Below are 27721 nucleotides of genomic sequence, written 5' to 3' on the forward strand. Positions count from 1 at the left end.
AGCCCTGTGTAGCCTTGAGAAAAGATGACTGAGACAGGATCTGATTTAGGGATGTTAAATTGCGTTTAATCAGCTGCTCGAATAGTCGATGGAATTTCCATTGACTACTCGATTAGTTGACAAGGGGGGAAACTGCAGCGCCACGGCGGGGTTAGCTCCTGGCCTTGGGAGCTAACCCCGCTGCATCTCTGCCTTTTAAATGTATTAATAGCTGCCAGGCTCTTCATATATTTAAAAGGCCGAGGCGCAGTGGGGGGACCAGGCGCGAGCCAGGAATCGGCTGTCCCAGCTTGCTCCTGATACATTTCGAAAGCAGCAGCGCAGCATCTGGGACCAGGCACAAGACAGGAATCAGCTGATTCCCAGCTCCCGCCTAGTCCCCCTGCTACGCCGCTGCCTTCTGCGGAGACAGTGCTGAGGAAGGAACTGGATTGTAAGCCAGTTCCCCCCAGCACCGGCTCCTGCTCCCCCGCTTTGCTACCCCTCTCTGATAAAAGCAGCAAGGGGGGGCAGGGGGGGGAGGAAGCGACTAGTTGAGTCACTACTTGACTGCCTGGTAAGTTTATACTAACTAGTCAACTAGTTGCTTACATCCCTAATCTGATAGCAGCCTTCTGAGCGGTGAAGCACGGGGAGGATTGTTTTCCATGTGCACGGAAGGGAGGACAAATCAAGTGCGTCATTGGCAGGAGATGTAGGTTATCTGTTAGGCCAACTTTCTAAGGCCGAGGGTAGCCGAGCTGTGAACAGGTTTCCAAGGGGGGGCTGTGGGAACCTTGTCCCTGGAAGTTTTTCCGAACCAGTTGGACAGACACCTGTCTGGATGAAATGCAGGGGCTGGCGTTGCTGACCCGTCGCGGTCGCTTCTAGCCCTGCAGGGCTCCTGCGCTCTGCTGCCAGCACTGGGGCTGCCTGGCTGCGAAGCTGGACAAATCCCTGCACCCGTTCGCGGCTTGTCCGTTCACGAATGGTGCTGAGGGTCGGTGGTGCTAATGCATTGATTAAAGGACCAAATCATTAATTCCCAGGCCAATTCCTAGGTGCTAAGGATTGGCCCTTGGTCTCTGTCCCCCTTGCCAGCAGCTGGAGAGGGGACCCTTCCCCGGAGGTCAGATTACTAGGAAAGGGAGACCAGACACCCAAATAACCTTTCTCCGGTGCATTCCAGTCCATCCAGAGGCGGCTGGAGGAGATTGAAGTGACGTTTCGGGAGCTGGAGAAGAAGGGGATCCAGCTGGAGAGATCGCTGCGCAGTGAAGGAGGTAGGGGGACCTTGAGGTAGCAGCGTCGGCAGACATGCACCACTAGGACACACTGCCACTAGGGACACTATCGTCACCCCAGCCCCATGGGTGTCACCGGACCTGTGACAGGTGGCTTGTCTCTGATGGCCTACCCAGCGTTCCCTGTATGCGGGGCACTTGTGCAGCTCTCAGGGGAGAGTCCAGTGCCACCAGCTGATTAGCAGAGCGCCCACAGCGAGGGTTTGTATTTCCACTGGTGGTGCACATTCACGCATCTCGGTGCATATAGAAACATTTATTCCACACATGATGGAAAAGATTAGCCATTCTCCCTTCCTGCCACCCAGGGGACCAGTCTGAGCTGAAAAGCCAGCGGATGAACCAGTTGCTCTCTCTGGTGCAGAAGAAGAACAGCCTGGTTTCCGAGGAGTCGGACCTCATGATCGCGTAAGTGTGTGTGTGTGTGTGTGTGTGTGTGTGTGTGTCCGCCCGCACAATCAGTGCCACTCAGTGCTCCTTCAGTCACCCCACCAGTGTGCCGAGCACTCCCTTCTCCTCCTCCTTCCCCACCACAGGTCAGCAGCCTGCGATGTGCCTGTCCCAAACCATTGTCATGGGCCTGTGCCCCAGCGCTGGGAGCAACAGGCAAGGCCAGGGCTCCTCCCTGCCAGCGATGGCCTCCCGCTCTGGCCAGATTCCAGACTGAACCGGACATGTTGGCCGACGTAGGCAGCTGGCCCCCTGCCAGCTTATGTCCCCCCCTGCTTGTGGGGGGGCATGAACTCCAGTACAACTCTGACCCTTTGCGCACCAGGCTGATACAGGCAGGGTGTGCCAAGCGCTTGTGGTATTGCCCAGCTGCGGCCACCCAAACGTCCTGCCAGCCCCCAGCTGGGAGTTACTGGTGTCCTTAAAGGCACAGAGCTGGGGCCAAGATTTCCTTCCATGCCTTGCTGCTGCACCTGTCCCGGCTCTGGGGTTTGACAGAGCTCTTGTTTTCTCCCCCTGCAGGGCCCAAGAGCTGAAGCTGGAGGAGCAGCAATGGCAGCTGGACCAGGAGCTGCGGCGATACATGAACATGGAAGGTACAAGGGAGCACACCCCTGCTGGCCTGGGGTGTCCTTTTCCGGGTGGTCTGGTCATGCACAGGCACCTAGGGGAACGGAGGCAGGGTGTAGTGTCACTCCCTCCCGTGTCTCTCTGCAGCCACCACCTGTCCCCTTCCACAGCTGGAGCCTCAAGCCAGAGTTCTGGGCCAGCCTGCTCACTAATTTGGGGCGCTTCACTTTTTGGGGGGTCCAGCTCGATCCCTATGCCAGGTTCCCCATGTGCCTGGCAAAGCACTGAGCACCTGTGGAACTCCCCAGGACGGGGGGTGCTCAGCACCCCTACAAGGACCAGGCCCGAGCTCACTCGCTAGGGCACGCAGAATCAGCCACTCTGCAAAATATAGGCCTGACTTCCCTGCTGTCAGCGGAGCCCAGAGCCTCCCACTGGGCTCCTGGGCTGCTGGGCAGGGTTATCCCTTCAGGGAGATCGGTGTTTTGCACCCATGGGTGAACTGAACCTCAATCTGACCTACGGAGCATATGACCTATGAGGAGAGGCCGAGGGAGTTGGGTCTGTTTAGTCTGCAAAAGTGAAGAGTGAGGGGGGATTTGATAGCAGCCTTCAACTTCCTGAAGGGAGGTTCCAGAGAGGATGGAGAGAGGCTGTTCTCAGTAGTGACAGATGCAGAACAAGGAGCAATGGGCTCAAGTTGTGGTGGGAGAGGTCCAGGTTGGATATTAGGAAAAACTATTTCTCTAGGAGAGCGGTGAAGCACTGAAATGGGTTACCTAGGGAAGTGGTGGAATTTCTATCCCTAGAGGTGTTTAAGTCTCGGCTTGACAAAGCCCTGGCTGGGTTGATTTAATTGGGATTGGTCCTGCCTAGAGCAGGGGGCTGGACTTGATGACCTTGTGAGGTCTCTTCAGCTCTATGGTTCTATGATTGTGTCCAGTTCTGGGCACCACATTTCAAGAAAGATGTGGAGAAATTGGAAAAGGTCCAGAGAAGAGCAACAAAAAGAGTAAAGGGCTAGAGAACATGAGCTATGAGAGAGGACTGAAAGAAATGGGCTTGTTTAGTTTGGAAAAGATAAATTTTCCTTTAATTGAGAGGGGACATGATAGTGGTTTTGAAGTATCTAAGAGGGTGTCACAAGGACGAGGGAGAAAAATGATTCCTCTTAACCTCTGGGGATAGAACAAGAAGCAATGGGCTTAAACTGCAGCACGGGAGGTTTAGGTTGGACATTAGGAAAAACTTCCTAACGGTCAAACACAGGAATAAATTGCCTAGTGGAATTGTGGAATCTCCATCTCTGGAGATACTTCAGAGCAGGTTAGATAGACACCTATCAGGGATGATCTAGATGGTGTTTGGTCCTGTTGTGAGGGCAGGGGACTGGACTCAATGACCTCTTGAAGTCTCTTGCAGTTCTAGTGTTCTATGATTCTAACATAAGAACGGCCAGACTGGGTCAGACTGAAGGTCCATCTAGCCCAGTGTCCTGTCTGCCAACAGTAGCCAATGCCAGGTGTTCCAAAGGGATTTAATAGAACGGGGAAATGATCCATTCCCTACAGCCCACTTTCAGCCTCCTACAAAGAGAGCCATTGATGGACCTGTCCTCCATGAATTTATCTAGCCCTTGTTTGAATCCTGTTAAAGTCCTGGTCTTCACAACATCCTCTGTCAAGGAGTTCCACAGGTTGTGCGCTGTGTTTTCATTCATTCTGTGGATGTGCTGGGCAGTTCCCGCAACAGCCTGACTGGGTATTGGGTCCAGCATCACCACAGGGAAGGAGGCAATTGTGCCAATGGGGAGGCTGTCTTTGCTCACACCTGGGCAGGGCCTCTTGGGTGGGAGAGCGAGTCAAACACCGCCTGTGTGCTGTGCTGGATGCCAGGCTGGTCCCTGTTCTTGCAGAGACGCTGAAGATGCCTCAGGACCAGCGGGCGGAGAAGGAGATCCTGGGCCAGCTGCTGGAGGTGGTGAACAAGCGCAATGTGCTGATCCAGCTGCTGGAGGAGAAGCGCCTTACTGAGCTAAGCGAGGGTCTCCCGGGGACAGCGCACGGGTGTGCGGCCTAAGGAGCCACCGCCCCGATGCCTGCCAGACCTTCCACAGGTGGGCCGTGCTCCCGTCCTGCTAGGCCAAGAGACTGCGGCTCTCCCCAGCAGCCAGAGAGCGGCCTGCGGGCTCTGGCCACCATGGCGGAGGAAGGGGGCATGTGCCTGACCCCAAACCACAGCCAAAGCCTCACTGAAGGGGCACAGCTGCTGCCCGGACCAGCAGCCCCTCTTCCACCTGCTGAGTCAGAATGCAAGGACGAGCCTGGGGCTAGGCCCAGCCTGACAGGCCGGCTTAGCAGTTTCCTCTCCCACGCCACGGCTCCCCAGAGCGAGGGGGTAGCGCTGGCTGTGCCTTAGCATCTCTAGAGAACCAGGTCTGCACTGGGCTTGTAGCATGGTAGAAATGCCCGAGGCAGCTGTTGCCGTAACCCCGTTCCAGGAGGGAGCAGAGCGCCTGGAGTTTCAGGTTTACTCCAGCTGCCTTGCCCTGTGCATGTCTCTCTCTCCACCGCTTTGGTTTTAGAGCTTTATCTGCACAATTAAGTTATTCAGGGCACGAGCTCTCAGGTTCCTTTGAAGCCCAGGTCTCAGGGAGTTGCTGGATTCCGTTCAGATCAATCCTGCCAGAAACTGCTCTTGGTGAGTCCCCCAAGTGTGTCCGCCAGCCCAGACCTGCCACTGAGAACTCCTCAACCAGCTACAGGAGGTAGCCACCAACAGCACTGGGGGGGTGTCTGAGCCGGCGGTGAGCAGCCTGCGGCCCAGCAGGGTTCTGTGCGTGGCCTGCGAGACATTTTGTTTGCTGTTGCCGCGCTCAAGGGTGCCAGACCTGCCGGTTTCCGGGTAGTGTTTTTTCCTACGGGTATTACTAAAGTGACAGGCGGCAAAGCCAGGGTAGTGAGGGGCAGGCTGGTTGCACCACACTGACTGACTGTGAGAACCAGGCGCACCCCCTGCAGCCAATCACAGCGCTGCTACAGTTCACTCAGCGCCCCTGCGAATTCTAGGTACACAAGGCCCTACCCCGGGAGCATGTCTTGGTTACAGCAAGAGATGCAGGGGGGCCTTGCTCTGCTCCAGTCACAGGGACAGCACCTCCTGCTGGTCCCCTCAGTCACAGCACCCTGTAGCTTCTCGCTCTCCTATGCAGTGTTGTAGCCCTGTGGGCCCCAGGGCATTAGAGAGACCAGGTGGGTGAGCTTTGTGAAGCTTAAAGCCTTGTCACTCACTCAAATTGGTCCAATAAAAGTTTTAAACCTCACCCACCTTGTCCCGCCTGTCTGGCTGCAGTGGAACACGGTGGGGCTTAGCAGGGCTCAGGCTCCCCCAGGAGGCTCGAAGAGGAAAAGACCAAGGAGCCGGCGTGGAAGGGCAGGGGATAACGGCTGGGTTTTGGCACTCAGGGGCGTGGAGTTCGCTTGGATGTAGTTAGCATCATGCACAGGGAAACTGGCTCCTTGGGCTACCCCTCCTGAGCGGGGCTGTAGCGCCCGTGACACACCCTGTGAGATGGTGGGACAGGCCTTGCCACTTCTGCTCCCTGAGCTCCCGCCTCAGGGCCTGCGTGGCAGACCGAGCTCCGCCATGAGCTCCTAAGTTCCCTCTTTGCAAGAGAGCTTCTCAGAACCACCCTGCCAGGACTGACGGACTTGTGTCTAACCACAGGGCTCTGGTTCGCAAAGGGGCCTGGAGCTCTGCCCACCTGGAACCCCTGGGGATCCCTTGCCAAACACTCCCCGCCCCCCAGCTCAGAGTGCTAAGGCAGCGTCTACACAAACAGGCTACTCTGAAAGGCAGCAGTAAAACTGGCTTGCCTCAGTGCTGGGCGCCTGCTGTCCAGCGCCCAGCCACACCTCTGTGGTCCCAAGGACGGCAGCGTGTTTCATGGACACGCTACCACAGGGCTCCCCGGCCTGGACTCCCGGCCCGGACGTTAGGAAATTTCTTGTGCACGTGACGGAGCCACACGACACTCGGGGTCTGGCTACAGTCATGGGAGGTGCACGACAGCTCAGGCACACACACCTGAACGAGCATCAGCTGGGGTACTGGAGCAGCCCTGCCTGTTTGCACCTACCTAGAACCCTGGGTGGTCACTCAGGTTTCACTGCGCCAGGATCTGAGCCAGTTGATTTAAAGCTACACGCACAACAGTCGCAACCAGCAACCCTCAGTGACAGCAGGACAATTCTGACTGTTACAGTCCCCGTTTCTGCAGAGGGGAAAAGCAGACTCTGCTCTGTCCTATGAAACTGCCGAGAGCTCTCCCACGGCTCCCCCTGCCGTGAGCTGTTAAAAGCACTCTGTTTCTTACGGGGTGAACACAATCGTCTGTTCAGAAAGGTTTTATTGAAGCCCAAAGGGCTGCTCTGTAAAACCTGCTGCAATCGGTCCGATACCAAATGCTGCTTGTTTAAAAATCAAGTTAACCCATAAAAAAGTGTGTGGAGCAATCAAAGGCAAAGGACCCACCTGCCTGCCCCGGCTCTCCGGAGCAGCTATTGCCAGCAGGCAGCGCCATCCAGGGAGCACCTAGGCTCTGCTTGGTCCCTTGACACCCCGCCGCTGTCCTACAAGGAGCCGAGCTTGTCCTGCAGCGCCTGGAGCGCCAGCCTCATCTGCTCCTCCGTCCCCTGCAGCATCCTCACCTCGATGGTGTGGAAGACGTACAGCACGGCCGAGACCAGCAGCACCACCGTAGCCAGCAGGCTCAGCAGGGAGAAGGAGAACTTGGGGAAAGGCTGCTGGGAATCCCAGCCCACCAGCGAGCTCAGGCCCATGGCCACCTGCAGCAGCAGCAGCAGCAGGGCCAGGATGGCCATGCGGCCGTTGGTGTAGCGCTGGCGCTCGGCGGCGTGCAGCCCTACCCTCACCTCCGTCCGGGCCTCGTTCACCACGTCCACCAGCTCCGGCTCTGCAAGAGACAACGGGGGCTCAGCTGCAGTAGGGGGTGGCTCCCCCAACCGCCTGGGCCGCCCCGCATACAGCCCTAGGCCCCCAAAGGAATCCACCGTGCTGATACGGTGCTCACATGGCTGCCAAGGCCTCCAGGGGGAGGGTTAATTTGCATGGAGTTTCTGCCCACTAACTGGTGCCTGCAGGACAGCCCACGACACGTACAGTCCTCAGCGGGCTCGGTTTTCTGCTCCGGTACAGAGCCGCGCGCATGAGCAAGGCAATCTGGGCAGGTATCCCATGGGGCTTTGCTTTGCGGCTGGCTTCTCTGCATTCGGGGTCATGTTCTCGTCCCGTGGGGTGACACACCCCGGTGCAAGCCGGACGGAGGTGAGCAGGCTGTGGGATCGAACATCTCCCAGGATTGCTGCCGTGGGCACGTGCTCGCCATGGTCAACTGGCCTGCGCTCTCCCATCTGCTAGCGTGGCCTCCTTCCTGCGGAGGACGCCGCCCCCCCGCCGCGCCTGACGTGGCTGTGGTTGGAGGCGCACCCCCAGCTGGCAGAGCTCCCTCGAGATCCCAGCGCTCCAGGCTGGGCTGCCCTCCCGGAGTCAGGTGCGCCCCGTCAAGGGGCCCAGGCACTCACCCACTGCGCTGCCGCCGAAGCCCTTGGCCTCCTGGCGTGTCTTCACGCACAGCGTAGCGATGACGGCTTCGTGGTCCGAGTAGGGGATGCTCTTACCGGGGGCGATGCCCGTGGTGGTCACGAGGCTGTCGCACTTCACCACAAAGTGGGACAGGCCCTAGAGGAAGGGAAGACGCAGGGCGCTGGGGCAGAGCGCTACGCAGGCCCAGGGGCCGCTCCTCGTGGCCCACTTGACAGAAGGGAAGCCTGCTGCTCCGTGTCCCACCAGCTCTTGCTGGACCCGGGAGGCCACGCGCCCTACGCAAGCCACGCAGAAGACTCTCAAGCTAGGAAGTTTTACTGGCAATATCTCCCTGCTGCCCAGCGGCCTGAAGCAGCCGAGCACAGGCCTGCCTGACAGGCCGAGCAGGGCAGAGCCGTGGCTCAAGGCCAGGGGTGGGCAATAATTTTTAATGGGGGGCCCACACTTACCAAGATTTTGGCCACACTTCTATGCAGGGAGTGTGCGGTCTGGGACGGAGGGTGGGTGCAGAAGGGAGCTTGGGGCAGGGGACTGGGAAGGAGAAGCAGCGTTTTCAGCCCAACAGCCAGGTTCTCAGGTACACCAGCCACACGGGCTCTGGCCATGCTGGGGCTGAAGCAGCCAGAATACCAGCCTGGAGAACAGAGAAACCAGCTGGCGTGTGAGAGGGACCATTCCCAGCCGGCCTCTTGCCCTTCTCCCGTCTCCCCGCACGGCCCCAAACACAGCATGCGGCCGCCCCGCTCTGCTGCTCGTACCTTGTAGAGAACGTAGTCAATGCGGATTCCCAGCGGGAAGGGCTGCAGGTCCATCTTGGACGTGAAGCAGTTGGCCGGCACCAGGGTGCAGCCGTCCTCGCAGCCCTGGGAGCCAACACAAGGTCAGTCGGTGCCCTCTGGCTGGAGCAGACCCTGCCCTTCCCTCAGAAGGGGCAGGGAGGCGAGCCAGCGTCCGGCTGAGGGGCAGGGGGCTCTGGTCTCTTGCTGGGACTGCAGCCCAGCTGGCGGTTGGGAGGGGTGGGGGACAGGGAGGTGGGGGCACTTGCAGCACACGGGACTAGAACCCAGGCTCCGCAAGCACGAACGGTCTGTGCCCCCTGCCACACCAGCCAGTCCTGCTTGCACACCCATCTGCCTCAGTGGCTCCTCCCTGGCCGGACCCTGCGGGAAGGTGCTCACCTCAAACGTCTCCGTGTCGGCGAAGGAGTCCCGCAGGCCCGTCCAGCCGCGCAGCAGCCGGATCCCCACGTCCCCGGGGTGCATGTTCAAATCCCCGCCGAGCAGCACCACGTCCGCTCCCTTCGCGGTATGCCTGAGGGGCGGGGCAGAGTCACGCGGGAGGGGCGGGGCAGAGCGACCAAGCTCCCCCCTCTGGTCGCGCTCGCTACAGCACCCCCTACTGGGAGAGGCAGGGACCGGAGTAGCCAGGGACTCCACCCCCACCTAATACATATTTTCTCCCTCCGTGGCCGGGTCTGGAGCAGCTGGGTGCTCGCCTGCGGACACGCCCAGACGATACACGGGGGTATGAACAGCGCCCCGCTGGCGTCGCTGCCTTACTCACTGGATGAACTGCGCCAGCTCCCAGGCCTGCACCACTCGATGGGGGAGGTAGGCGTCCTTCTCCCGGCAGTACTCGGCGTGGAGCTGGGGGAAGGGAGACGGGGGATGAGTGCAGGCTTGCCGCGGGAGCTCCGGAGGGCCTGTGGTCTCGCCTCAGTGTCTCGAGCCGGGGAGACGCGGGCAAGAGGCCTGGGATGGAGAGCCAGAGCTGGCGTTTTACCTCCAGCCCGCCAGCGGGAGTCCAGCCCCGCCTGGGTGACTGGTTAGCGCAGGGCCCCGTGCTGGCAGGGGGTGCCCCTGAGCACCCACCCCCCTCTTGTCCCACGCCATAGCAGTGGGGGCGGGGGGAGGGAGTGCTGAAGTCTCTGGCGGGGTGGAGGGCGAATGTCAGAGAGGCAGCGGCACCGATGGCCTAAAGGGGCTCAGCAGGGCCTAGCGGGGTGTCATTGAGCAAAGGGGATCAGGAAATAGCAAGAGGCCACATGGCCTGAGACAGCTCAAGCCGGACTGCACGGTGTTTGCCCCCCCCCCCGTCTCAGTCAGAGCCCGCCCCCCCCTCTTGCAGCGAGACTCACGTGGGTCACATAGACGTGGAAGAGAACCCCACAGATCTTGATGACAAGGAGCCCCACGGCCTTGCCGCAGAACCAGTCCCCGTGCTGGAGCTGCCGGGACAGGAGTGGAGAGAGAAGGCCGGTTACAATCCGAGCCGCACTGCAGAGGGCAGCCTGGGACCCCGAGGTAGGCAGCCCCCCCGCACTCACCATGTAGGGGTAGCCGTTCAGGGAGTACTGGTACAGGAAGGTGTCCAGGATCGGGTATTTGCTGAACACGCAGAGCCCGCTGCCAATCACCCCACTGCAAAACAGAAACGACAGACCCCATCATCAGCTAGCGCCACACCGCTCTGTCCCTCAGCCCTCCCCTCCCGCTGGGGCTTCCAACCAGACTCCCCGAGGGGGGGGGGGACTGGTAGCTACAGTGCAGCTGGTTGTCAGGACGCCTGTGTTTCGTTCCTGGCTTTGGGAGGGATCTGGGGCTGGATTATGTAGCAAGGGACTCTGTGTGTGTGTGGGGGGGGGGGGGGGGGTATCAGCAGTCCTTCAGCCAGACTGAAAGTGATCAACCAGAAAAATGTCATTGCTCTTATGTGCCACACAGATCCAGCAGCCATCACCAAGGTGCATGCAGATGTTGGACGTTTTAATGTATCACATCGTAGTTAACCATTGTTGGGCATCCAGTCTGCATAACCTTCCCCCACTCCAAAAGGGTGTTACAAGAAGGAATGAGAAAAAATATTCTCCTTAACCTCTGAGGCTAGGACAAGAAGCAATGGGCTTAAATTGCAGCAAAGGAGGTTTTAGGTTGGACAGTAGGAAAAACTTTCTGTCAGGGTGGTTAAGCACCAGGATTCCCTTTATTTTTTTCCATCCATGTACGGAATAAATTTTGTTACATGCACTGAGGCATGTGCAGACGTGCACCACCAGTAAAAACATGCTGCCAACGGTAGGCGTGCGGCTAATCAGCTGGGCAGCATTTGAATCCCTCCTCGGTGGCTGCCGTAGGTCTCAGCGTACACGCGACAATGCTAAAAACTGGACTAAATTGCCTAGAGAGGTTGTGGAATCTTCATCACTGGAGATAGTTAAGAGCAGATGGTATAGACATCTGTCAGGGATGGTCTAGCTGGTGCTTGGTCAGTACTGGGCTTGATGATCCCATCCAGTTCTGAGTCTATGAAAAAGTACAAAAAGGGCCATATAGCTCAAAGAGAGACAGTCCAATTTTGATCAAAACTGGCAGAAAACTTCTAAGTCCAATGCTAATGCAACTGTGTATGCCACATAGTACTGGTTGGGAGCTATTTAGCACCAGGAGTGTATTTTATGCATGTGCCTATATTTTTTGCCTTCGGTTAAAGCAAAGGTATGCAGCCGTAGGACAGTATGAGCCTGTGAGTACCATGAAATACAGCAAAATATTGGGCATTATTTGTAGAAAAGCCTGATTGGAGACGTTTTTGTGGCTATTTTATATTTTTTGAATATTGGCTGCTGTCCAATGGTTGCTTCCCCTGCAGCTGAGGCTACTGCAGCGTGCACGCCGATGAAATATTTTCAGGGTATGTTCCACTCTCTAGGCCAAGAGTGGACTTACGCTGTGTATGACGAAGCAACTTTCTGCATTAAATGGAGGAATCAAAGCGAACTGGACCATGGGCGCCTTGCCGTGGGAGACATGCCTTGTGCAATGGATTTCACGGGTGATGTTGGTGCTGTGGCATAGGGTGGAAGACATCCTTGTGGAAGCCCCCATGTATGATGCGTCAGTCATCAGCCATGCTCAGAGAGGGACCGTGGTGTTAAATCCACCAACGGAGGAAAGAGGCAATGGATGCTGGAAAAGGGTGGCCCCCCCGGGCAGGCCATGAACAATGTTCTTGCAGAGCGGGAGAAAGCTCGACCGTGTGTGGAAGCGTTTGAAGACGTGGCACGGGCACATGGTGAGAACCGAGTAGAAGCGGAGAATGCTCTGGCATGAGGCTCTGGACTGGGCCCAGTTCATGGACACACGTTACCCAAGGAGAAGTTTGTGCCGAGACTGTCAGGAATGAGCCAGCACAGGGCAGAGGCACCCAGCAGCCTGATGAGCTCGTCTGGTCCCAGCTCTCTGATTGGACACCAGGGCCAGCGGATCCTTGTTTAAGCCAGGTCAGACGAGCTTTTTGTCCAGCCCTTGCTTCACGCTTGCCTCCCTCCTCTTCCTCACTCCTGGCCCTGACCACAGGCTTGCCTCCTGCCCTGACCACTAGGTCAGACTTCCACCCCAACCACCGAGTCTTCACACAGCGTGTAGTCAAGAAAAGAAAGTTCTTCTTCACACAGCGTGTAGTCAACCTGTGGAACTCCTTGCCAGAGGAGGCTGTGAAGGCTAGGACTATAATAGAGTTTAAAGAGAAGCTGGATAAATTCATGGAGGTTAGGTCCATAAAAGGCTATTAACCAGGGGATAAAATGGTGTCCTTGGCCTCTGTTTGTCAGAGGCTGGAGAGGGATGGCAGGAGACAAACCGCTTGATCATTGTCTTCGGTCCACCCTCTCTGGGGCACCTGGTGCTGGCCACTGTCGGCAGACAGGATACTGGGCTAGATGGACCTTTGGTCTGACCCAGTCCGGCCATTCTTATGTTCTTATGTTATGAGTCACACCGCCTCCTCCTCAGCGTGTGATAGATGCATTTCTGGTCGGGTGAACTTGGAGCAGAATTCTTCCACCTGCTGCTGGAGAGACGACTGCCAATCCACAGCATCTGAGACATTAGCAGGGATGATTCCGCTGCCCGTGAGGCCATGCGAATGGTGCTAGATGCAAGCCGAGGAGAAGCCAGGCATATCTCATGCTAGTTGATACAGAGCAGCGCGCCGGCCCACCAGACCCTTCAGCAGTGCCTGGCACGATGTGGCCCTCAGGCAATCTCCCAGCAAGGCTGTGGGAAGCACGAGCAGTTTTGCACAAGGGACGAGGCTCTGACCACGTATTCCTGCACTGCCCATTTCAAGGCAGTGGCAGCAGCTGCGACAAACAAAAATGTGAGATGCAGCCTTCAGCCACAGCTCTCCACATAGACGCTACCCAGCATGCACTGCTGCTGCTGAACTGTCTGTCCGAGATATAAAAGTCGGGGCTGAAAGACACTGATCCTGGAACAAGCCCAGACACTGCGGCGTCTCCCATGGCCCCGAGCATGCAGTGAGCTTGTGTGCGAGCAGAGAGAGCGGTGCACACGGAACGCAGCTGCCTGTCAGCTACGGGGGGCTGGGGAGGGCAGAGCAGGCCTCTGGATCCCATCAACAGGCATAACTGCAAATCATCTGGTAAGTGCAACAAACCCGTCAAACAAAAGAAGCTGCAGACAGCACAAGCTGAGGAGAGGCTGAGGGATTTGGGTCTGTTTAGTCTGCAGAAGAGAAGAGTGAGGGGGGATTTGAGAGCAGCCTTCAACTTCCTGAAGGGAGGTTCCAAAGAGGCTGGAGAAAGGCTGTTCTCAGTAGTGATGGATGGTAGAACAAGGAGCAATGGGCTCAAGTTGCAGTGGGGGAGGTCTAGGTTGGACATTAGGAAAAACTATTTCACAAGGAGGGTGGTGAAGCGCTGGGATGGGTTCCCTCAGGACGGGGTGGAATCTCCATCCCTAGAGGTGTTTAAATCCTGGCTTGACAAAGCCCTGGCTGGGATGATTGAGTTGGGGTTGGTCCTGCTTTGGGCAGGGGGCTGGATTCGCTGACTCCCGAGGTCTCTGCCAGCCTTAGGATTCTAGGAGTCTAAGATCACTGAGTCTAACAGTTGTTATCCAGTCCAGAGATGCCGATATCCAGGGGCTGAAGAAATATGAGCTGAGTCCACTTTCCCTTTTCGGTTTAGATGGATCTCCCAGAAACACCCAAAAGAGCAATGGAGCCACCGGGGTGGAGGAAAATCAGTGCATGGTTAAGCTGCGTGCATTAGGGTTGCCCTAAACCTGCTGTCTGTTAACTGTGGGTATGTCTACACTCCATGGCTCCATCGATGAAGCCATGTAGATGAGCTTTGTAGACATAGGAAAATGAAGCGGTGATTTAAATAATCGCCGCTTCATTTACATCAAAATGGCTGCCACGCTGTGCCGATCAGCTGTTTGTTGGCACAGCGGGGTAGTCTGGATGCTTCGCGATTGACATCGAAAGCCTTTATCGACCGCTCCATTATGCCTCGTGGGATGAGGTTTCTCCTCACTGCCTGGCCTTATTTCAAAAGAACAATTCCTGAGAGAGCCATTTTGAAATAGCGTGTCCACACAGCAGGGAAGCCTTGAAATGAGGCCGCGGCAGGCTCCTTCAGTGTGGCCGGGCTACCTCACCGCAGAGCCCCAGCACGACTTTGAATGACTCTGGGGGCATAGCTCTTTCGACACAGCAGCCGCTGAGTGGCCACACGACCGCTAATTTGAAATCACTATTTTGCAATAAGCGTTACGCCTCACGGAAAGCAGGCGCTCAGCTGTCGCAATAACCAGCCCTTTATTGCCCAACAACAGGCTTGGTCGTGTGGACGCGCCGCTTGAAATTTCAAAAAAAGTCCCTGGTGTAGACCAAGGCTTTAGAGACCTAGAAAAGACAGTGTCCCCCCCCGAAGCCTGAGCTCCCTCATCTGTGAGTGGGGAGAGACGGGTACGTACGGGTGGGATTGCTGGAGTAGGGGCTATGCTTGGGGGTGGGGAATCTCTAACACAGTACTGGTTGGCCCAAGAGAAGGGCGCGAATCACCCGCTAGGCCAGTGCTCAGGGCATGATGCAATCAGATTCCAGCGCTGCCTCAGGAGATGGGATTTGCTGAGGAAACGCTCTTGAGTGTGTGGCTTGATGGGGCCCCGCTTGATGAACAGGCAGCCCAAGGCTGCCTCAGAGCCCGGCTATGGCTCAGTGGCTAAGATTCAGGGCCAGGGTGTTAAAAGCCCGGGGTAAAGTCCCCGGTGATAAAACAACAGGGTGTGTCCTAGATCTTTATTGACACGGAGCCACTTGAGTTTAATATTAGTTGGGCCAAAAGCAAAGGGGCTGGGCTGCTGAAAACTCTGGTTTGAGGCTTTCCTGCCACTTGAGGAAGCAAAGGGAGGAGGAGGGCCCCTCTGTCTTCCCTCTTGACGCTGTGCCACAGATCGCAGTACTAGGGTGCAGGTAGCACGCTGGTCGGGCTGCTCACCTAGTGTAGGAGAACCTGGTTCGTGGCCTCCGCCTGTTAAGATTTGAACAGGGGGCTCTTGCCTCGCAGGGAGAGGCAGGTGCTCGCTGTGTACGTCCCCGCTCGCTCGCAGGAGGCCCTTACCCTTGGCAAGGGAGGGGAGTTAAACAGGGAGCACATGGGCTGCGGTTGCAACAGGCATCTCCCATTGTCCGGGGAGCAGAGGGACAAAAAAGAGCAATTTGCTGCTGGCCCGATCACTATTTCAGCAAGAGGAGACGCTGCAGGGGCAGAGCCCCTCTGCTGCAGGCAGGAACTCAGCCGTGGCCCCCAACATCCCCGCTCACCACCGTAGCCACTAGGCGATGGAGACGTCTAGTGCTTAGCTTTGCTCTGGCCAGTTCATAGTAAATTAAAATGGAAGCCAAGCTTGCCGCTGCTGTGCTAGCACAGAACCGCACAGGCTGCTCCGTGTGCACCAGGGCAGCTGTGCGGCCTTTACCCCTGCTAGGCAGAGCCGTAGGGTGGTGACTGGTGCGTCTCCCCATCCCCCTCCCGCCTCGTCTATCGCTCAAGGGCAGCGTATTGACTGGGTGTTGCCAGGTGCCAGCTGCCTGGGGAGACTGTCACGGGCCTTTTACACAGCAGACGGCTGCTCGCTGAGCCAGCACCTGTGCGACGCAGGCAGAGGAGAGAGCACCCAAGCGGCCATGAAGCCATCCTGAGCCCCTGCAAGCCCCACGGCTTCTTTGCCCAGGGCCTACGCCAACCCCAAGCATTCAAAACTCAGGAGACTGGCTTAGCAATCATAAGATCTTTTACAAAACCGCCCCTCTGGCTCTCTTTACGTGCCTCCCGGTGTCGCAGCCAGGAGAGCCAGAAATCTCACACGGTCCTTCAGAAAAGCCACCGTCTCGCAGAATCACGTGGGTTGAAGAGCTGAGACTTGTGAGGCTCGTGATAAGGTCCCAATAGTTTGCAACACTAAGGCTGCCAGGGTCCTTCAGATGTGCCAAGAAGCAAGCAGGACTGCTGGTTCCTCTTACCTTTTAAAGTAGTGGGAGTAAGGGTAGTGGGCAGCCAGCTTCTGTTTCAGCTCGCAGTAGTCCCTCTCGCTCCACACCTGGAAAAGCAGAAGGGAGGCTGAGAACGGCTGGAACTCGAGTCACGGAAGAGAAGCCAGCCCAGCCTAGCTCCCTGATCCTTGCCCTCCCTCTTCCTTCACCTCCACTCCAATTCCCGGCCCTCACCTCCTGTAAGAGCGCCAAGTCAAAGCCCTCCTGGCTCAGTGTGTCGCCAATCAGTCCGATGCGCTCCTGCCGCAGCTTGCTCAAGTAGCGGATCGCCCTGGGGGGAGAAGCAGAGGCTGTGACAGGCATCCCTGACAGTCGCTCCCGCCCAGCACGGCTCTGGCTCCTAGCGCCCAGAGCAGGCATAAGGAAAGTTGTCTAGGGAGGGGTGCTCGTGTGCCGGGAGACCTCTGAATGGCCAGGATCACCCTCCAAACACGCGGCGTCCTGGAGCCCCCATCCTGGTTGGGGCAGGGTGCAAAAGGGACAGGAGGTTCCCTTTAGCCTCGTGTGCTCACCGCAACTTCAAAGCAGGAGAGATTCCCATAGGGCTGACCTGCAGGGACAGAGGAGCAAGCAGGGTGGCTGCTCTGGGCACCAATTTCCAGCATGCGGCAGGGCACCCAACTGGAGGTTGGGGGCAGGCTCAGCTGATCAGGGGACACTGAAACATTTTCTACCCGAGTTCACAGAACACCCAGGGCTGGACCTGGGCACTGCATCTGCATGAGGAGCTGGGTTTAAAATCAGACCAGACCCAGGACTAGGAAGCAAAGAGAGGGTAGAGAGGAAGGGTGGAGGGGATCTAAATTCGATGGAGCTTCATGGCCCCGGCTGCATCTCACATCAGTGATGCCACGGAGCCATTCCCAAAAGGAGAGCCCTCACTGGGGCGGGGTGCGCAGGCCTGGCCTGGCTCTGCAGGGGTCACACGAGGTGCCATGCCTGTGTGCATGGGACCTGGGGGAAGCGTGTACCCAACACACACTAGCTGAGCCGATCCCTCACCCCCCAACCCGCCATGTGCCCAACCGGCCTGCAGGCAAGAGCTGCCATGGCAGGAGACAGGAGCAGATCAGCTGTGCCCGGGACAGGGCTGGCAGGCTGGGCTGAGGAGGCTGGCACGGCGGGCGTGCAAGGCTCCCAGTATGGGTGGGGGTAGGGAGGCCTTGCTCCAGGAGAGCAGCTCAGTGCAAATGGACAGAGTAGGAGGGACCCAGGTGGAGTGGGCAGAGAGCCCAGCACCGTGTAACTCCTGCATGCAAGGCCCACAGGTCAGCGCTGCAGCTAGTGGGGAGGGCGGGATTAACCGCAGCCCTGCCGTGTCCCGGTGACAGAGCCCCTGCGACCAGAGCACCCCGCTTCACGACACTTCACACACCCCTCTCAGCGCCCGGCCCAATTCCAGGCACCTCTCCTGGGGGAGAGAAGTGAGACTGAAAAGAGCCGGCAAAAGGCAGCTCTGGGGTGTGGGCGGCGAGGGGCTCACGTCTGATACGCGACAACACTGCCACTGCCAGCATCTCACGCTCCAGGATCGCCAGGTGCTTTGCGCCCGGGGCCCTGCAGTCCCGCTGGGCGGCACAGGCACTTTTACTAGCATCCCCACAGGAGGAGAACTGAGGCTGGGGGAGGCAGCAGGGCCCCTGGCGCTCAAGCCCTCCACATGATGGAATAACTGGGACCGTGCTGAGAGATCAGAGGAACTCCTTGCTGCATGCCACCCCTGTGCCGAGGCACGTCCAGGCCCCCTGGCTGCACGCCACCCCTGTGCCGAGGCACGTCCAGGCTCCCTGGCTGCACGTCACCCCTATGCCGAGGCACGTCCAGGCCCCCTGGCTGCACGTCACCCCTATGCCGAGGCACGTCCAGGCCCCCTGGCTGCACGTCACCCCTGTGCCGAGGCACGTCCAGGCTCCCTGGCTGCACGTCACCCCTATGCCGAGGCACGTCCAGGCCCCCTGGCTGCACGTCACCCCTATGCCGAGGCACGTCCAGGCCCCCTGGCTGCACGTCACCCCTGTGCCGAGGCACGTCCAGGCCCCCTGGCTGCACGTCACCCCCGTGCCGAGGCACGTCCAGGCCCCCATGGCTGCACGTCACCCCTGTGCCACGGCACATCCAGGCCCCCTGGCTGCACACCACCCCTGTGCCGAGGCACATCCAGGCCCCGTGGCTGCACGCCACCCCTGTGCCGAGGCACATCCAGGCCCCCTGGCTGCACGCCACCCCTGTGCCGAGGCACATCCAGGCCCCCTGGCTGCACGCCACCCCTGTGCCGAGGCACGTCCAGGCCCCCTATGCTGCACGCCACCCCTGTGCCGAGGCACGTCCAGGCCCCCTATGCTGCACGCCACCCCTGTGCCGAGGCACGTCCAGGCCCCCTATGCTGCACGCCACCCCTGTGCCGAGGCACGTCCAGGCCCCCTATGCTGCACGCCACCCCTGTGCCGAGGCACGTCCAGGCCCCCTATACTGCACGCCACCCCTGTGCCGAGGCACGTCCAGGCCCCCTATACTGCACGCCACCCCTGTGCCGAGGCACGTCCAGGCCCCCTATGCTGCACGCCACCCCTGTGCCGAGGCACGTCCAGGCCCCCTGGCTGCACGTCACCCCTGTGCCGAGGCACGTCCAGGCCCCCTATGCTGCACGCCACCCCTGTGCCGAGGCACGTCCAGGCCCCCTATGCTGCACGCCACCCCTGTGCCGTGGCACGTCCAAGCCCCCTATGCTGCACGCCACCCCTGTGCCGTGGCACGTCCAGGCCCCCTGGCTGCACGTCACCCCTGTGCCGAGGCACGTCCAGGCCCCCTATGCTGCACGCCACCCCTGTGCCGAGGCACGTCCAAGCCCCCTATGCTGCACGCCACCCCTGTGCCGTGGCACGTCCAAGCCCCCTATGCTGCACGCCACCCGTGCCGTGGCACGTCCAGGCCCCCTATGCTGCACGCCACCCCTGTGCCGTGGCACGTCCAAGCCCCCTATGCTGCACGCCACCCCTGTGCCGAGGCACGTCCAGGCCCCCTGGCTGCACGTCACCCCTGTGCCGAGGCACGTCCAGGCCCCCTATGCTGCACGCCACCCCTGTGCCGAGGCACGTCCAGGCCCCCTATGCTGCACGCCACCCCTGTGCCGTGGCACGTCCAAGCCCCCTATGCTGCACGCCACCCCTGTGCCGTGGCACGTCCAGGCCCCCTGGCTGCACGTCACCCCTGTGCCGAGGCACGTCCAGGCCCCCTATGCTGCACGCCACCCCTGTGCCGAGGCACGTCCAGGCCCCCTATGCTGCACGCCACCCCTGTGCCGTGGCACGTCCAGGCCCCCTATGCTGCACGCCACCCCTGTGCCGTGGCACGTCCAGGCCCCCTGGCTGCACGTCACCCCTGTGCCGAGGCACGTCCAGGCCCCCTGGCTGCACGTCACCCCTGTGCCGTGGCACGTCCAGGCCCCCCTGGGGGTAACAGCCCAGCAGTGCCACCCTCCACCTTTGAACTCTGCTCCTCCCGTGAAAGAGCAAACAAACGGCGACTCACCAGCAATTGAGATCGAAGATGCGCAGCTGCAGTGGTGGTTCCGTGTCCATCGCGGCGAGCAGGGGGTGGCAAGCAAGGGGACTCTCTCTGACGCCGATGCCAGCAAGATTGGAGCTGGCTTGAATCACAGTCCCCCCGCGGTCCCAGGCATCTAGCTACGGGTTCTCTGTCCCTGCAGCTGAGCTGGGTAAGGAGAGAGGCGTCAGGCTTTGCCAGGCCACAGGGATTCTGGCTGCAATGGTGTAACTAAGACAGCTGCATGTCAGCAGGTTAGCTGGAGAGGGCGGGGGAGGGACGTCTGCTGGCACTCAGCACAAACGCCCGTGTGTCTGTTTCAACAAGGGCGGTAGGTGCATCTCTCAGCTAAGTTCCGGAGGCAGCAGATGGGAGGCGACGGCAGGAGGGGAAAGTGCAGGAGTAGGACTTGCAGCTTAGAGGGAGTCAGAAATTAAAGGGCCATGCACAGATGAAAGTGGGCACCGTTCCACTCGCTAAACGCACACGGGCAGGCAGCAGGTCTCCTCTTTTCCAAGAATTCCACCTGATGCAGGCAAGGAGACGATACCCTCCCTCCCCAGACACCTGTGGCTGCCACCCAAACAGCCCCGCAGCTCAGCAAGTGCAGGAGAGCCAGGCTGTAAAACAGATTACGCTTCTACGTGAAACTGGCCAGGTTCTTCTCTGCCAGGCAGAGAGAAACAATCAATTTGTTCTGGATTTGGAAAACTCTTCGGCTGTGTCTACACTGGGCCACTTATTCCAGAAAAGCAGCCGCTTTTCCGGAATAACTTGCCAGCTGTCTACACTGGCCGCTTGCTTTTCCGGAAAAGCAATGACGATCTACTGTAAAATTGTCAGTGTTTTTCCGGAAAAACTATGCTGCTCCCATTCGGGCAAAAGTCCTTTTCCGGAAAAACTGTTCCGGAAAAGGGCCAGTGTAGACAGTACAGTAGTCTTTTCCGCAAAAAAGCCCCGATCGGGGCTTTTTTCCCGGAAAAGCGCGTCTACATTGGCCATGGACGCTTTTCCGGAAAAAGTGCTTTTCCGGAAAAGCATCCTGCCAATGTAGACGCGCTTTTTCTGGAAATATAACAGAAAACTGTTCCGTTTTTCTGTTCCGGAAAAGGGTGCCAGTGTAGACGTAGCCTTCCTCTTTTAATCTCTGCAGAGGCCACTTGTCACATAGGGGAGATTTTAGTTTTTCCCCAGACAATGTCAATTTTATTGTAGATGGGCCACTAAGGGTTCTGCCACCCTGCAATACAAGACCCATGGAACAGCTGCAGCTGGCAGCTGACTGGGCTTGCAAAGTAGGGTATATCTCTATGGCAATGAAATACCAGCTGGTCAGGGTCTTGCGGAGCTTGGATCATGGGGCTACAAACCACAGTGTAGATGTTTGGGCTTGGGCTGAAACTTGAGCTCTGGGACCCTGCGAGGGAGGGAGATCAGGCTTACAAGTGCCCAAAGTTACAGGTACGCACTAAGTAAGCAAATATTGACTGGAGCTTAGAACCTCTCCTCCTGAGGATCTGCAAGCGTCACAATCTCCTATAGGAGACCCATAGTCTCCAATAGACAACCACCTAACCTCAAGATGATTCTTACCAACCACCACAGGACATACCACACTTACCAACCCTGGTACCTTCCCTTGCAACAAACCCCGTTGCCAGCTTTGTCCACATATTCATTCTGCTGATACCATTATTGGACCTAACCAAGTGAGTTATAAGATCAAGAACACATATTCCTGCGCATCCAGAAATATAATCTATGCTATCATGTGCCGAAAGTGTCCGTCGGCTATGTACATTGGACAAACATCTCAGACACTTCGCCAAAGGATTAATGCCCACAAAACAGATATCAGACAAGATCACAAAGAGAAAACAGTTTCTTGCCATTTTAATCAGAAAGGACACTCTCTCAATGACTTAACCACCTGCATTCTGCTACAAAGACCTTTTACATCTGCACTTGAAAGGGAATCCTCTGAACTGTCATTCATGTTAAAATTCGACACTTTCCAAAAAGGACTCAACAAACACTTGAACTATCGCACCCATTACCAAGATAGTTTCCCCAATTATCACCTCTAATACCATTAGCTCACAAACATCCCACTCTCCCTACCTCTAATATCAATTCACAGACACTTACCTTCCTTCCTCCCCCCCCCCCCGCATCCCCCTCCTGTTCTGCAATGTGATTTGTCCTTTTCATATTTGTTCATTTTTTTAAATTGTATCCTTTGGTATATATGGTTGTGACTACTTTCTTCCACTATTTGATCTGAGGAAGTGGGTCTGGCCCACGAAAGCTCATCACCTAATAAACCATCTTGTTAGTCTTTAAAGTGCTACATAGTCCTGCATTTTACATAACTAGGGCCACCTGAGCTTGCTTGGGGGCAAAGGACGGAGGCAGCTCATTACACCTGTCCTCTGCCCACGACTCGTTAAAAGCATTTGCTGAAAATCATGCCAGTCTAGACGTAGCTTAGGGACGTTAAAACGTGGTTATTTTTGTAAACATGCAACTTCTGAAATTTTCAGCAGTTACACACTGGGGGGCTATCTACTGTAGTGGCCCTAAGCCCATTTTGGTTGGGCATTCACTGGACTTAGGCTGTGGGTGACCCCTACTGGCCTCTGTCTGTAAGCACTGCCCAGCAGGGGTCGCCCCGAGGGCCCTCATGTCAAGTAGACAATGGCCCAACCGGTTCTCACCTGACCAGGGAAGGGGTTTGAACAAAGGAAGGGTGTGGCTTGGGGAGGAGGCAGGGAGAGCATGGAGGAAGCAGACTAACCAGTGTAACACCTTTTCCCAAGGGAACTAGGGCTGTTAGTCTATCCTCTTACGGTCCTATGCTGGGCTGTATCTCGGAGCAGCAATCAACCCTTTCTATTTTACTGGCTGGCAGAGTCACATCTGCTGCGGACAGGGGTACAGGGTTGAGGGGCTCCCCGACGTGCTGTCACACACACTTACATGCAGGGGAGGGGGCAGGTGGGAGCCGGAGCTCGCAGCTTAAAAGATACAGAGGCACCAGTGGGGCTGGGGGGGGGTCTGCATGTAACCGCGAGGGCTAACGGATGAGTCCACGCAGGCCCTACTCACGAGCTCCCCATCTGTGCTGTATGTTAGGAATGGGAACACGTACCGCCTAATGTACAGCCCTTATAAGTGCAGAACCTTTCGATGCAATTTGAAAATTGCACATTTAAACACAGGCTGTGCAGTAAGCGAAAGAGTTAAGATGAGCACGGTTCCATTCATTCACTCAACATTGCACACACTGTATGAATTAAGGGGAAAATATTAAAAACCTAAGGATCCATCAAAATTCCAGGATATGAGCAAGGAAGCGGAATTAACCTTGCTCTGAAATCCACAAAGGTTCTCACTTCCGGAACTCTGTGTTTAAATTTGCAAGCCCCATTGTGTATTAACACAGGCATTTGCACATCTTTTCCTTAGTTATCTGACATGTGGGACGCTGGGGTTGCGTAACTGCGTATTGTACAATTTCAAGGTTTTAATTCAGTTCTCTGCAGACGCCCCCCCCACCTCCACCCCCACCCCCACCCCAGCCTTGTGCAACTGTGCAGTGTGTAGAATCCTGCTGCTTCAGTCACAGTAAATATTGTTACCGGGCATGTACAGGGCTGACCTTTCAATTGCTGGTAATGTCGTAATTGTCGTTTTAATAACAATCACGCTCACAAGGCAAAATTCCTCCTTTAAGAGGAGCTCGAGCTTCAACAGTCTGAAGCGGTGTTATCGAACAGAACCACCTCCCTAGTCTCCACTCCTGCAACAATGGTGCTGCACTGTCGGATGAAACAGCTTCTAACGTTCCTCCCCAGAGGCGGCTGCACTTCAGCATTGGTTCGTGGAACATTTTGTCTATTTATGTACTGGTGACACTTGTCGCGAGATGACTTGCTTTATAATTCTTCTGCCCATCCAGCTCCCCAAAGCATTTTCATAGCATTCCAAAAAACCAAATTATTTGGGCTGGAAATGGGTTAGTGCTTGGTCTACAGCAGTGGTCCCCAACCTTTTGGGGCTGCTGGGTGCCCAGGGCACAAGAATGACTCAGGCCGGCCCTGATCACTAGGTGGGTGCACATAAATGCCTTGGTGGGCGCCGTGACGCCCGCGGGCACCACGTTGGGGACCACTGGTCTACAGGGAACTAATTTTCAAAAACTGTAGGAAGAGCGTGTGATATCCTGTAGGCTGGCATCATACTTGTAACAAACTGATGGCTATTTGGAACATCACAGGTAGGGATGGTCTTTTAAGTCTGTACCCACAATCGGCTGACATGATGTTCCCTATTACACAAAACTGTGCACACTCATGTGTGACACTTTAGTTAGTTAACGCAATGTAGTTTTCTAGCATAGACAAGCCCCTAGATGGACATAACTTTTCCTGACCAAAAGGACAGGCTGTCACCACTATAGATAAAGGAGCTTCTACAGAAATGAATAGTTCTGACGCCTGCCAACCTTATCGGTTTGTTACCATGTTTTGCTGTATCTTAGAGCCAGCTGGATACCATATGAACATAGTCCCAGTTTTGGTCAGTGAATCATTTAAATAACCTAGTCCTCCTGTCTTGTACTGCAGAATAGCGCGGACACCTCATCTGCAGACTGAGTCATTTTGCAAGTCATTATTTGTGTTCGGTGACTGGTTATCTAAGTCACAGCACATCCTAATGGGATCACAAACATTTTCTATCAGAGAACGCCACCCTGCCCACTATGGATTTTGGGGCAATTCACCCTTTGTGCTGACGTGGGTAAAGGATTTAAATTAATACCCTGCAGTCTTCCTACAAACAAGTGATGAATTACATAAGAGGAGAACCTTAGTGTTGTGAACACTTCAGGAATGGAGGCTGTCACACAAGTGCTGAACTGCGTTTGCTGGTGTGTGCACGCATCTGTCAATCTTCTATGTCTCTGCTGCTGCCTGGGTACTTCTGTTTCCAGATAAGGGGTGTGGCTGGCTGGTGAGTTTGTAATTCTGGGATCCTACTGTAATCATTATATTTATATCTGACAACAGCAACCTAGCCAAAATCAAGATATTGTGCTGGGTGCTGTAGGTACCCCAAGTAAGAGACAGTTTACAACCCAAATACCTACACATCTTACCATGTAGATTGACAAAGGATGGGAGAAAGGAAGTATCATAGGTCGCATTTTACAGAGTATAAATGACTTGCCCAAGGTTACATAGGAAGCCTGTGGCACAACTGGGGATTGAATTCCAGGCTGCTGGCATAACCAAACCTCCTGAATTCCAGGCTGCTGACATAACCAATCTTCCGTCCCATGACTCATGGATTGGACTTCATTAAAATGGGGATTTTTATTAAAAAGCAAACCTATGTTTGTGTTCCTGTCTTTCCCACTCTGCGATATATTATAAACAACATGACCATATTAAAAGGAGACAGAGGGAGTTGCTATGGTTACTGCTCAGCTATAAAACTTGGGGTCATGCACAGTCATAGACAGGATATGAAACCAGCTAAAAGTTACTTGATAGTTAACCATGTGAGCTAAGGAAGTTCAGAACCGGGATTCTGCATCTGAGCTGTGCAGTATTGGGCGCCTGTGGAACGAACAGTTTAATTACAGGTCACGTGTGTCTAACTAATTACAGGTCACATGCGTCTGGAAGGCGTGCACTGGGCGAAAGGGCTTTCTCATTGAGAATCCACTCCCCTGCAGGGCAGAGCTGCTTTGAAGCTGCCACAACAATGCAATGGAAACAGGCCACTGCCCAAAGTCAGCAGGAGAGGAAGAGTCTGTGACTGTCCCGTGTCCGGTTGCACAGACGTCGGGTCCCAGCACATTTCTGTTTTAAACCCAGCAGCGTCAAATCGGCCCCAAGCTGAGCCTGGTTACGGAGGTGCAGGGGCACCTTACCCTGGGAAGCTTACACACACACACCCCGCGGCCTGGGGATGGTTATAAAAACTCTGGTTTATGCCAGGGAACGGGCGGGCGCGGCGCTCCCACGAGCCCGACGGGGCGCCGCAGACCGGGCCCCACATCGGCCCGCCCCCCAAGGGCTTTCGGAAGGGGGCAGCAAGTCAGCTCCCCCCCCTGCAACAATCTCAACCAGAGGCTCCCCCCAACAACAACCTGAACCAGGGACTCCCCCCCCGTCCCGCCCGCAACAACCTGATCCAGGGGCTCCCCCCCCCCCCGCCTGCAACAACCTGAACCAGGGACTCCCCCCCCCCCCGCCTGCAACAACCTGAACCAGGGACTCCCCCCCCCCCCGCCTGCAACAACCTGAACCAGGGACTCCCCCCCCCCCGCCTGCAACAACCTGAACCAGGGACTCCCCCCCCTCCCCCCCCGCGGCGAGCTGCCGTCTGCAAGCGCTCTGCACGCGCAGTGATTCAAAATGCCGGGCAGGGAGCGGGGCACCGCGTTGCCCCCCCCCCCCCGCGCGCGCAGACACCAGCCGGCGGGGCAGCTTGCAAGGCAGCGGGCAGAGGAAGCGCGCGCAGCCCCGCCCCGCGAGGGGCACATGGGCGCTCCGGTCCCTCCCCGCAGGGCGCGCGCTGGGGGTGTCTCACCTGCCGCCTGCGGCTCGCGCCAGCTCCCCGGCTGAGCCAGCTGCCGCGGCCACTCTGGCCGCGCGGGGCATCCTGGGGCTTGGAGTCCTTCCCCCGCGGCCGCCGCCTGTTGCTGGGGGACCAGCCAATCCCGCGGGCCGGGCGCAGAACTACAAGTACCGGGGGGCTGTGCGGCGGCTCTGTGTCTGCGCATGGCGGCTGGAGGGAAGAAGTAGCAAGTGAGGCACAAGGGGGTGTTCTAGGCTGCGCGTGACTCAGGCTGGCTGGTGGGTCCCCCATGCTGGGGACAGAGGCCTGTGGCCAATGTTCCTTCTATTTTTTCCCCATTCATGTGCAGAATAAATGTTGTTCTGTGCACCTAGGCATGTGTGGCTGCGCAAAGGCTGCATGCTGCCAGCTGTGGGCACTGATCACCTGGGCAGCATTTGAATCTCTCCTGGGCAGCCACCCAAGCATTCAGCTTACAGCGAACACTAGTTGCAAGCAATGCTCCCTATAATCTTTTTCATCCATCTGCAAAATAACTTTTGTATGCACTTGTCATGGGGCGCACGCCCCCCAGTAGCCTCAGTGCCCCCTGACTGTCTTCACATGGCCCATCTCAGGGCGAGTTACAGTCTGTATGGGTTGCTCATCATCGGCTTCACAGCAGTTTATACTGGCCCTTTAAACAGGCCGAGTCTACAAACAGATTCTCGTCGTAGCTGGGCACCCCCCCGGTAGGGGGACCCGGGCCCACCCTACTCCACGGGTCCCGGCCCAGGGCCCTGTGAGCAACCAGGTATAGGGTCACTCCCTCGGTGGGGCTAGCTAGCCAAAACCCACCAAGTCTCTCGGGCTAAGAGGGGCGCCTCCCGCTCCTGCCCTGGGCCATTTCCTACCTGGCCTTGCCCAGCTGGCTGCGATCTCCAGGCCGGCGTCCCCTCGGCAGGTAGTCTCCAGGTGACACCAACTCGCCTCTGCTTTCCTCCAGGCCTCTCCTGGAGTCCCCGGCAACTGCTGAGGGAGAGCTTCCCTCTCCAGTCCCTCTCCTACAGCTGTATCCCTCCCAGGAGCTCTTGCTGCCTCTGCAGTCAGCCCTGCCCTCCTTCTCCAGCAACTGGGCCTCTCCTTTTATAGCTGGCAGCTGGGCTCATTAGCCTAACCATCTCAGCTGGTCTTCCAGCTTCCCTCAGGCTCGGGGCCTGAGCCTTGGGCTTAAAGGCCCAGTGCAGGGCAGGCGCCCTGTCACAGCACTGAAGCATGTGTAAATAGGCACCACCAGTAGAAACAAAAACCTAGAATCA

General features: G+C 57.1%; 2 protein-coding genes across 8 annotated transcripts in view; one reads left to right on the forward strand and one right to left on the reverse strand.

Annotated features, from left to right (window-relative positions):
• MICAL1 (microtubule associated monooxygenase, calponin and LIM domain containing 1) overlaps positions 1 to 5625 on the forward strand; it is a 47518-nt gene extending 41893 nt beyond the window's left edge. For all 6 annotated transcript variants that reach the window (XM_075909977.2, XM_075909981.2, XM_075909982.2 and 3 more), the window contains exons 22-25: positions 1169 to 1262; positions 1592 to 1691; positions 2256 to 2329; positions 4219 to 5625. In XM_075909977.2, the coding sequence (XP_075766092.2) occupies positions 1169 to 1262; positions 1592 to 1691; positions 2256 to 2329; positions 4219 to 4382 (432 nt within the window). In that variant the 3' untranslated portion in view covers positions 4383 to 5625. The remainder of the gene's footprint in view (positions 1 to 1168; positions 1263 to 1591; positions 1692 to 2255; positions 2330 to 4218) is intronic.
• A 1069-nt stretch (positions 5626 to 6694) lies between these two features.
• SMPD2 (sphingomyelin phosphodiesterase 2) lies at positions 6695 to 27458 on the reverse strand. 2 transcript variants are annotated; one of them, XM_075909990.2, is made up of 12 exons: positions 27317 to 27458; positions 26436 to 26633; positions 19818 to 20000; positions 16464 to 16560; positions 16260 to 16336; positions 10255 to 10348; positions 10066 to 10155; positions 9492 to 9574; positions 9107 to 9239; positions 8687 to 8791; positions 7907 to 8063; positions 6695 to 7278 (listed from the first exon to the last, which is right to left on the reverse strand). In XM_075909990.2, the coding sequence occupies exons 3-12, from the start codon at positions 19865 to 19867 to the stop codon at positions 6935 to 6937; spliced, it is 1230 nt and encodes a 409-aa protein (XP_075766105.2). In that variant the 5' UTR covers positions 19868 to 20000; positions 26436 to 26633; positions 27317 to 27458; the 3' UTR covers positions 6695 to 6934. The 2 variants fall into 2 exon arrangements, with proteins under 2 accessions (XP_075766105.2, XP_075766104.2); XM_075909989.2 differs by lacking the exon at positions 27317 to 27458 and having other exon boundaries at positions 26436 to 27093.
• Positions 27459 to 27721: the final 263 nt, after the last annotated feature.

Source organism: Pelodiscus sinensis, chromosome 27 (assembly GCF_052426305.1).
Source record: "Pelodiscus sinensis isolate ZL-2025 chromosome 27, ASM5242630v1, whole genome shotgun sequence".
Taxonomy (NCBI): Eukaryota; Metazoa; Chordata; order Testudines; family Trionychidae; genus Pelodiscus; species Pelodiscus sinensis.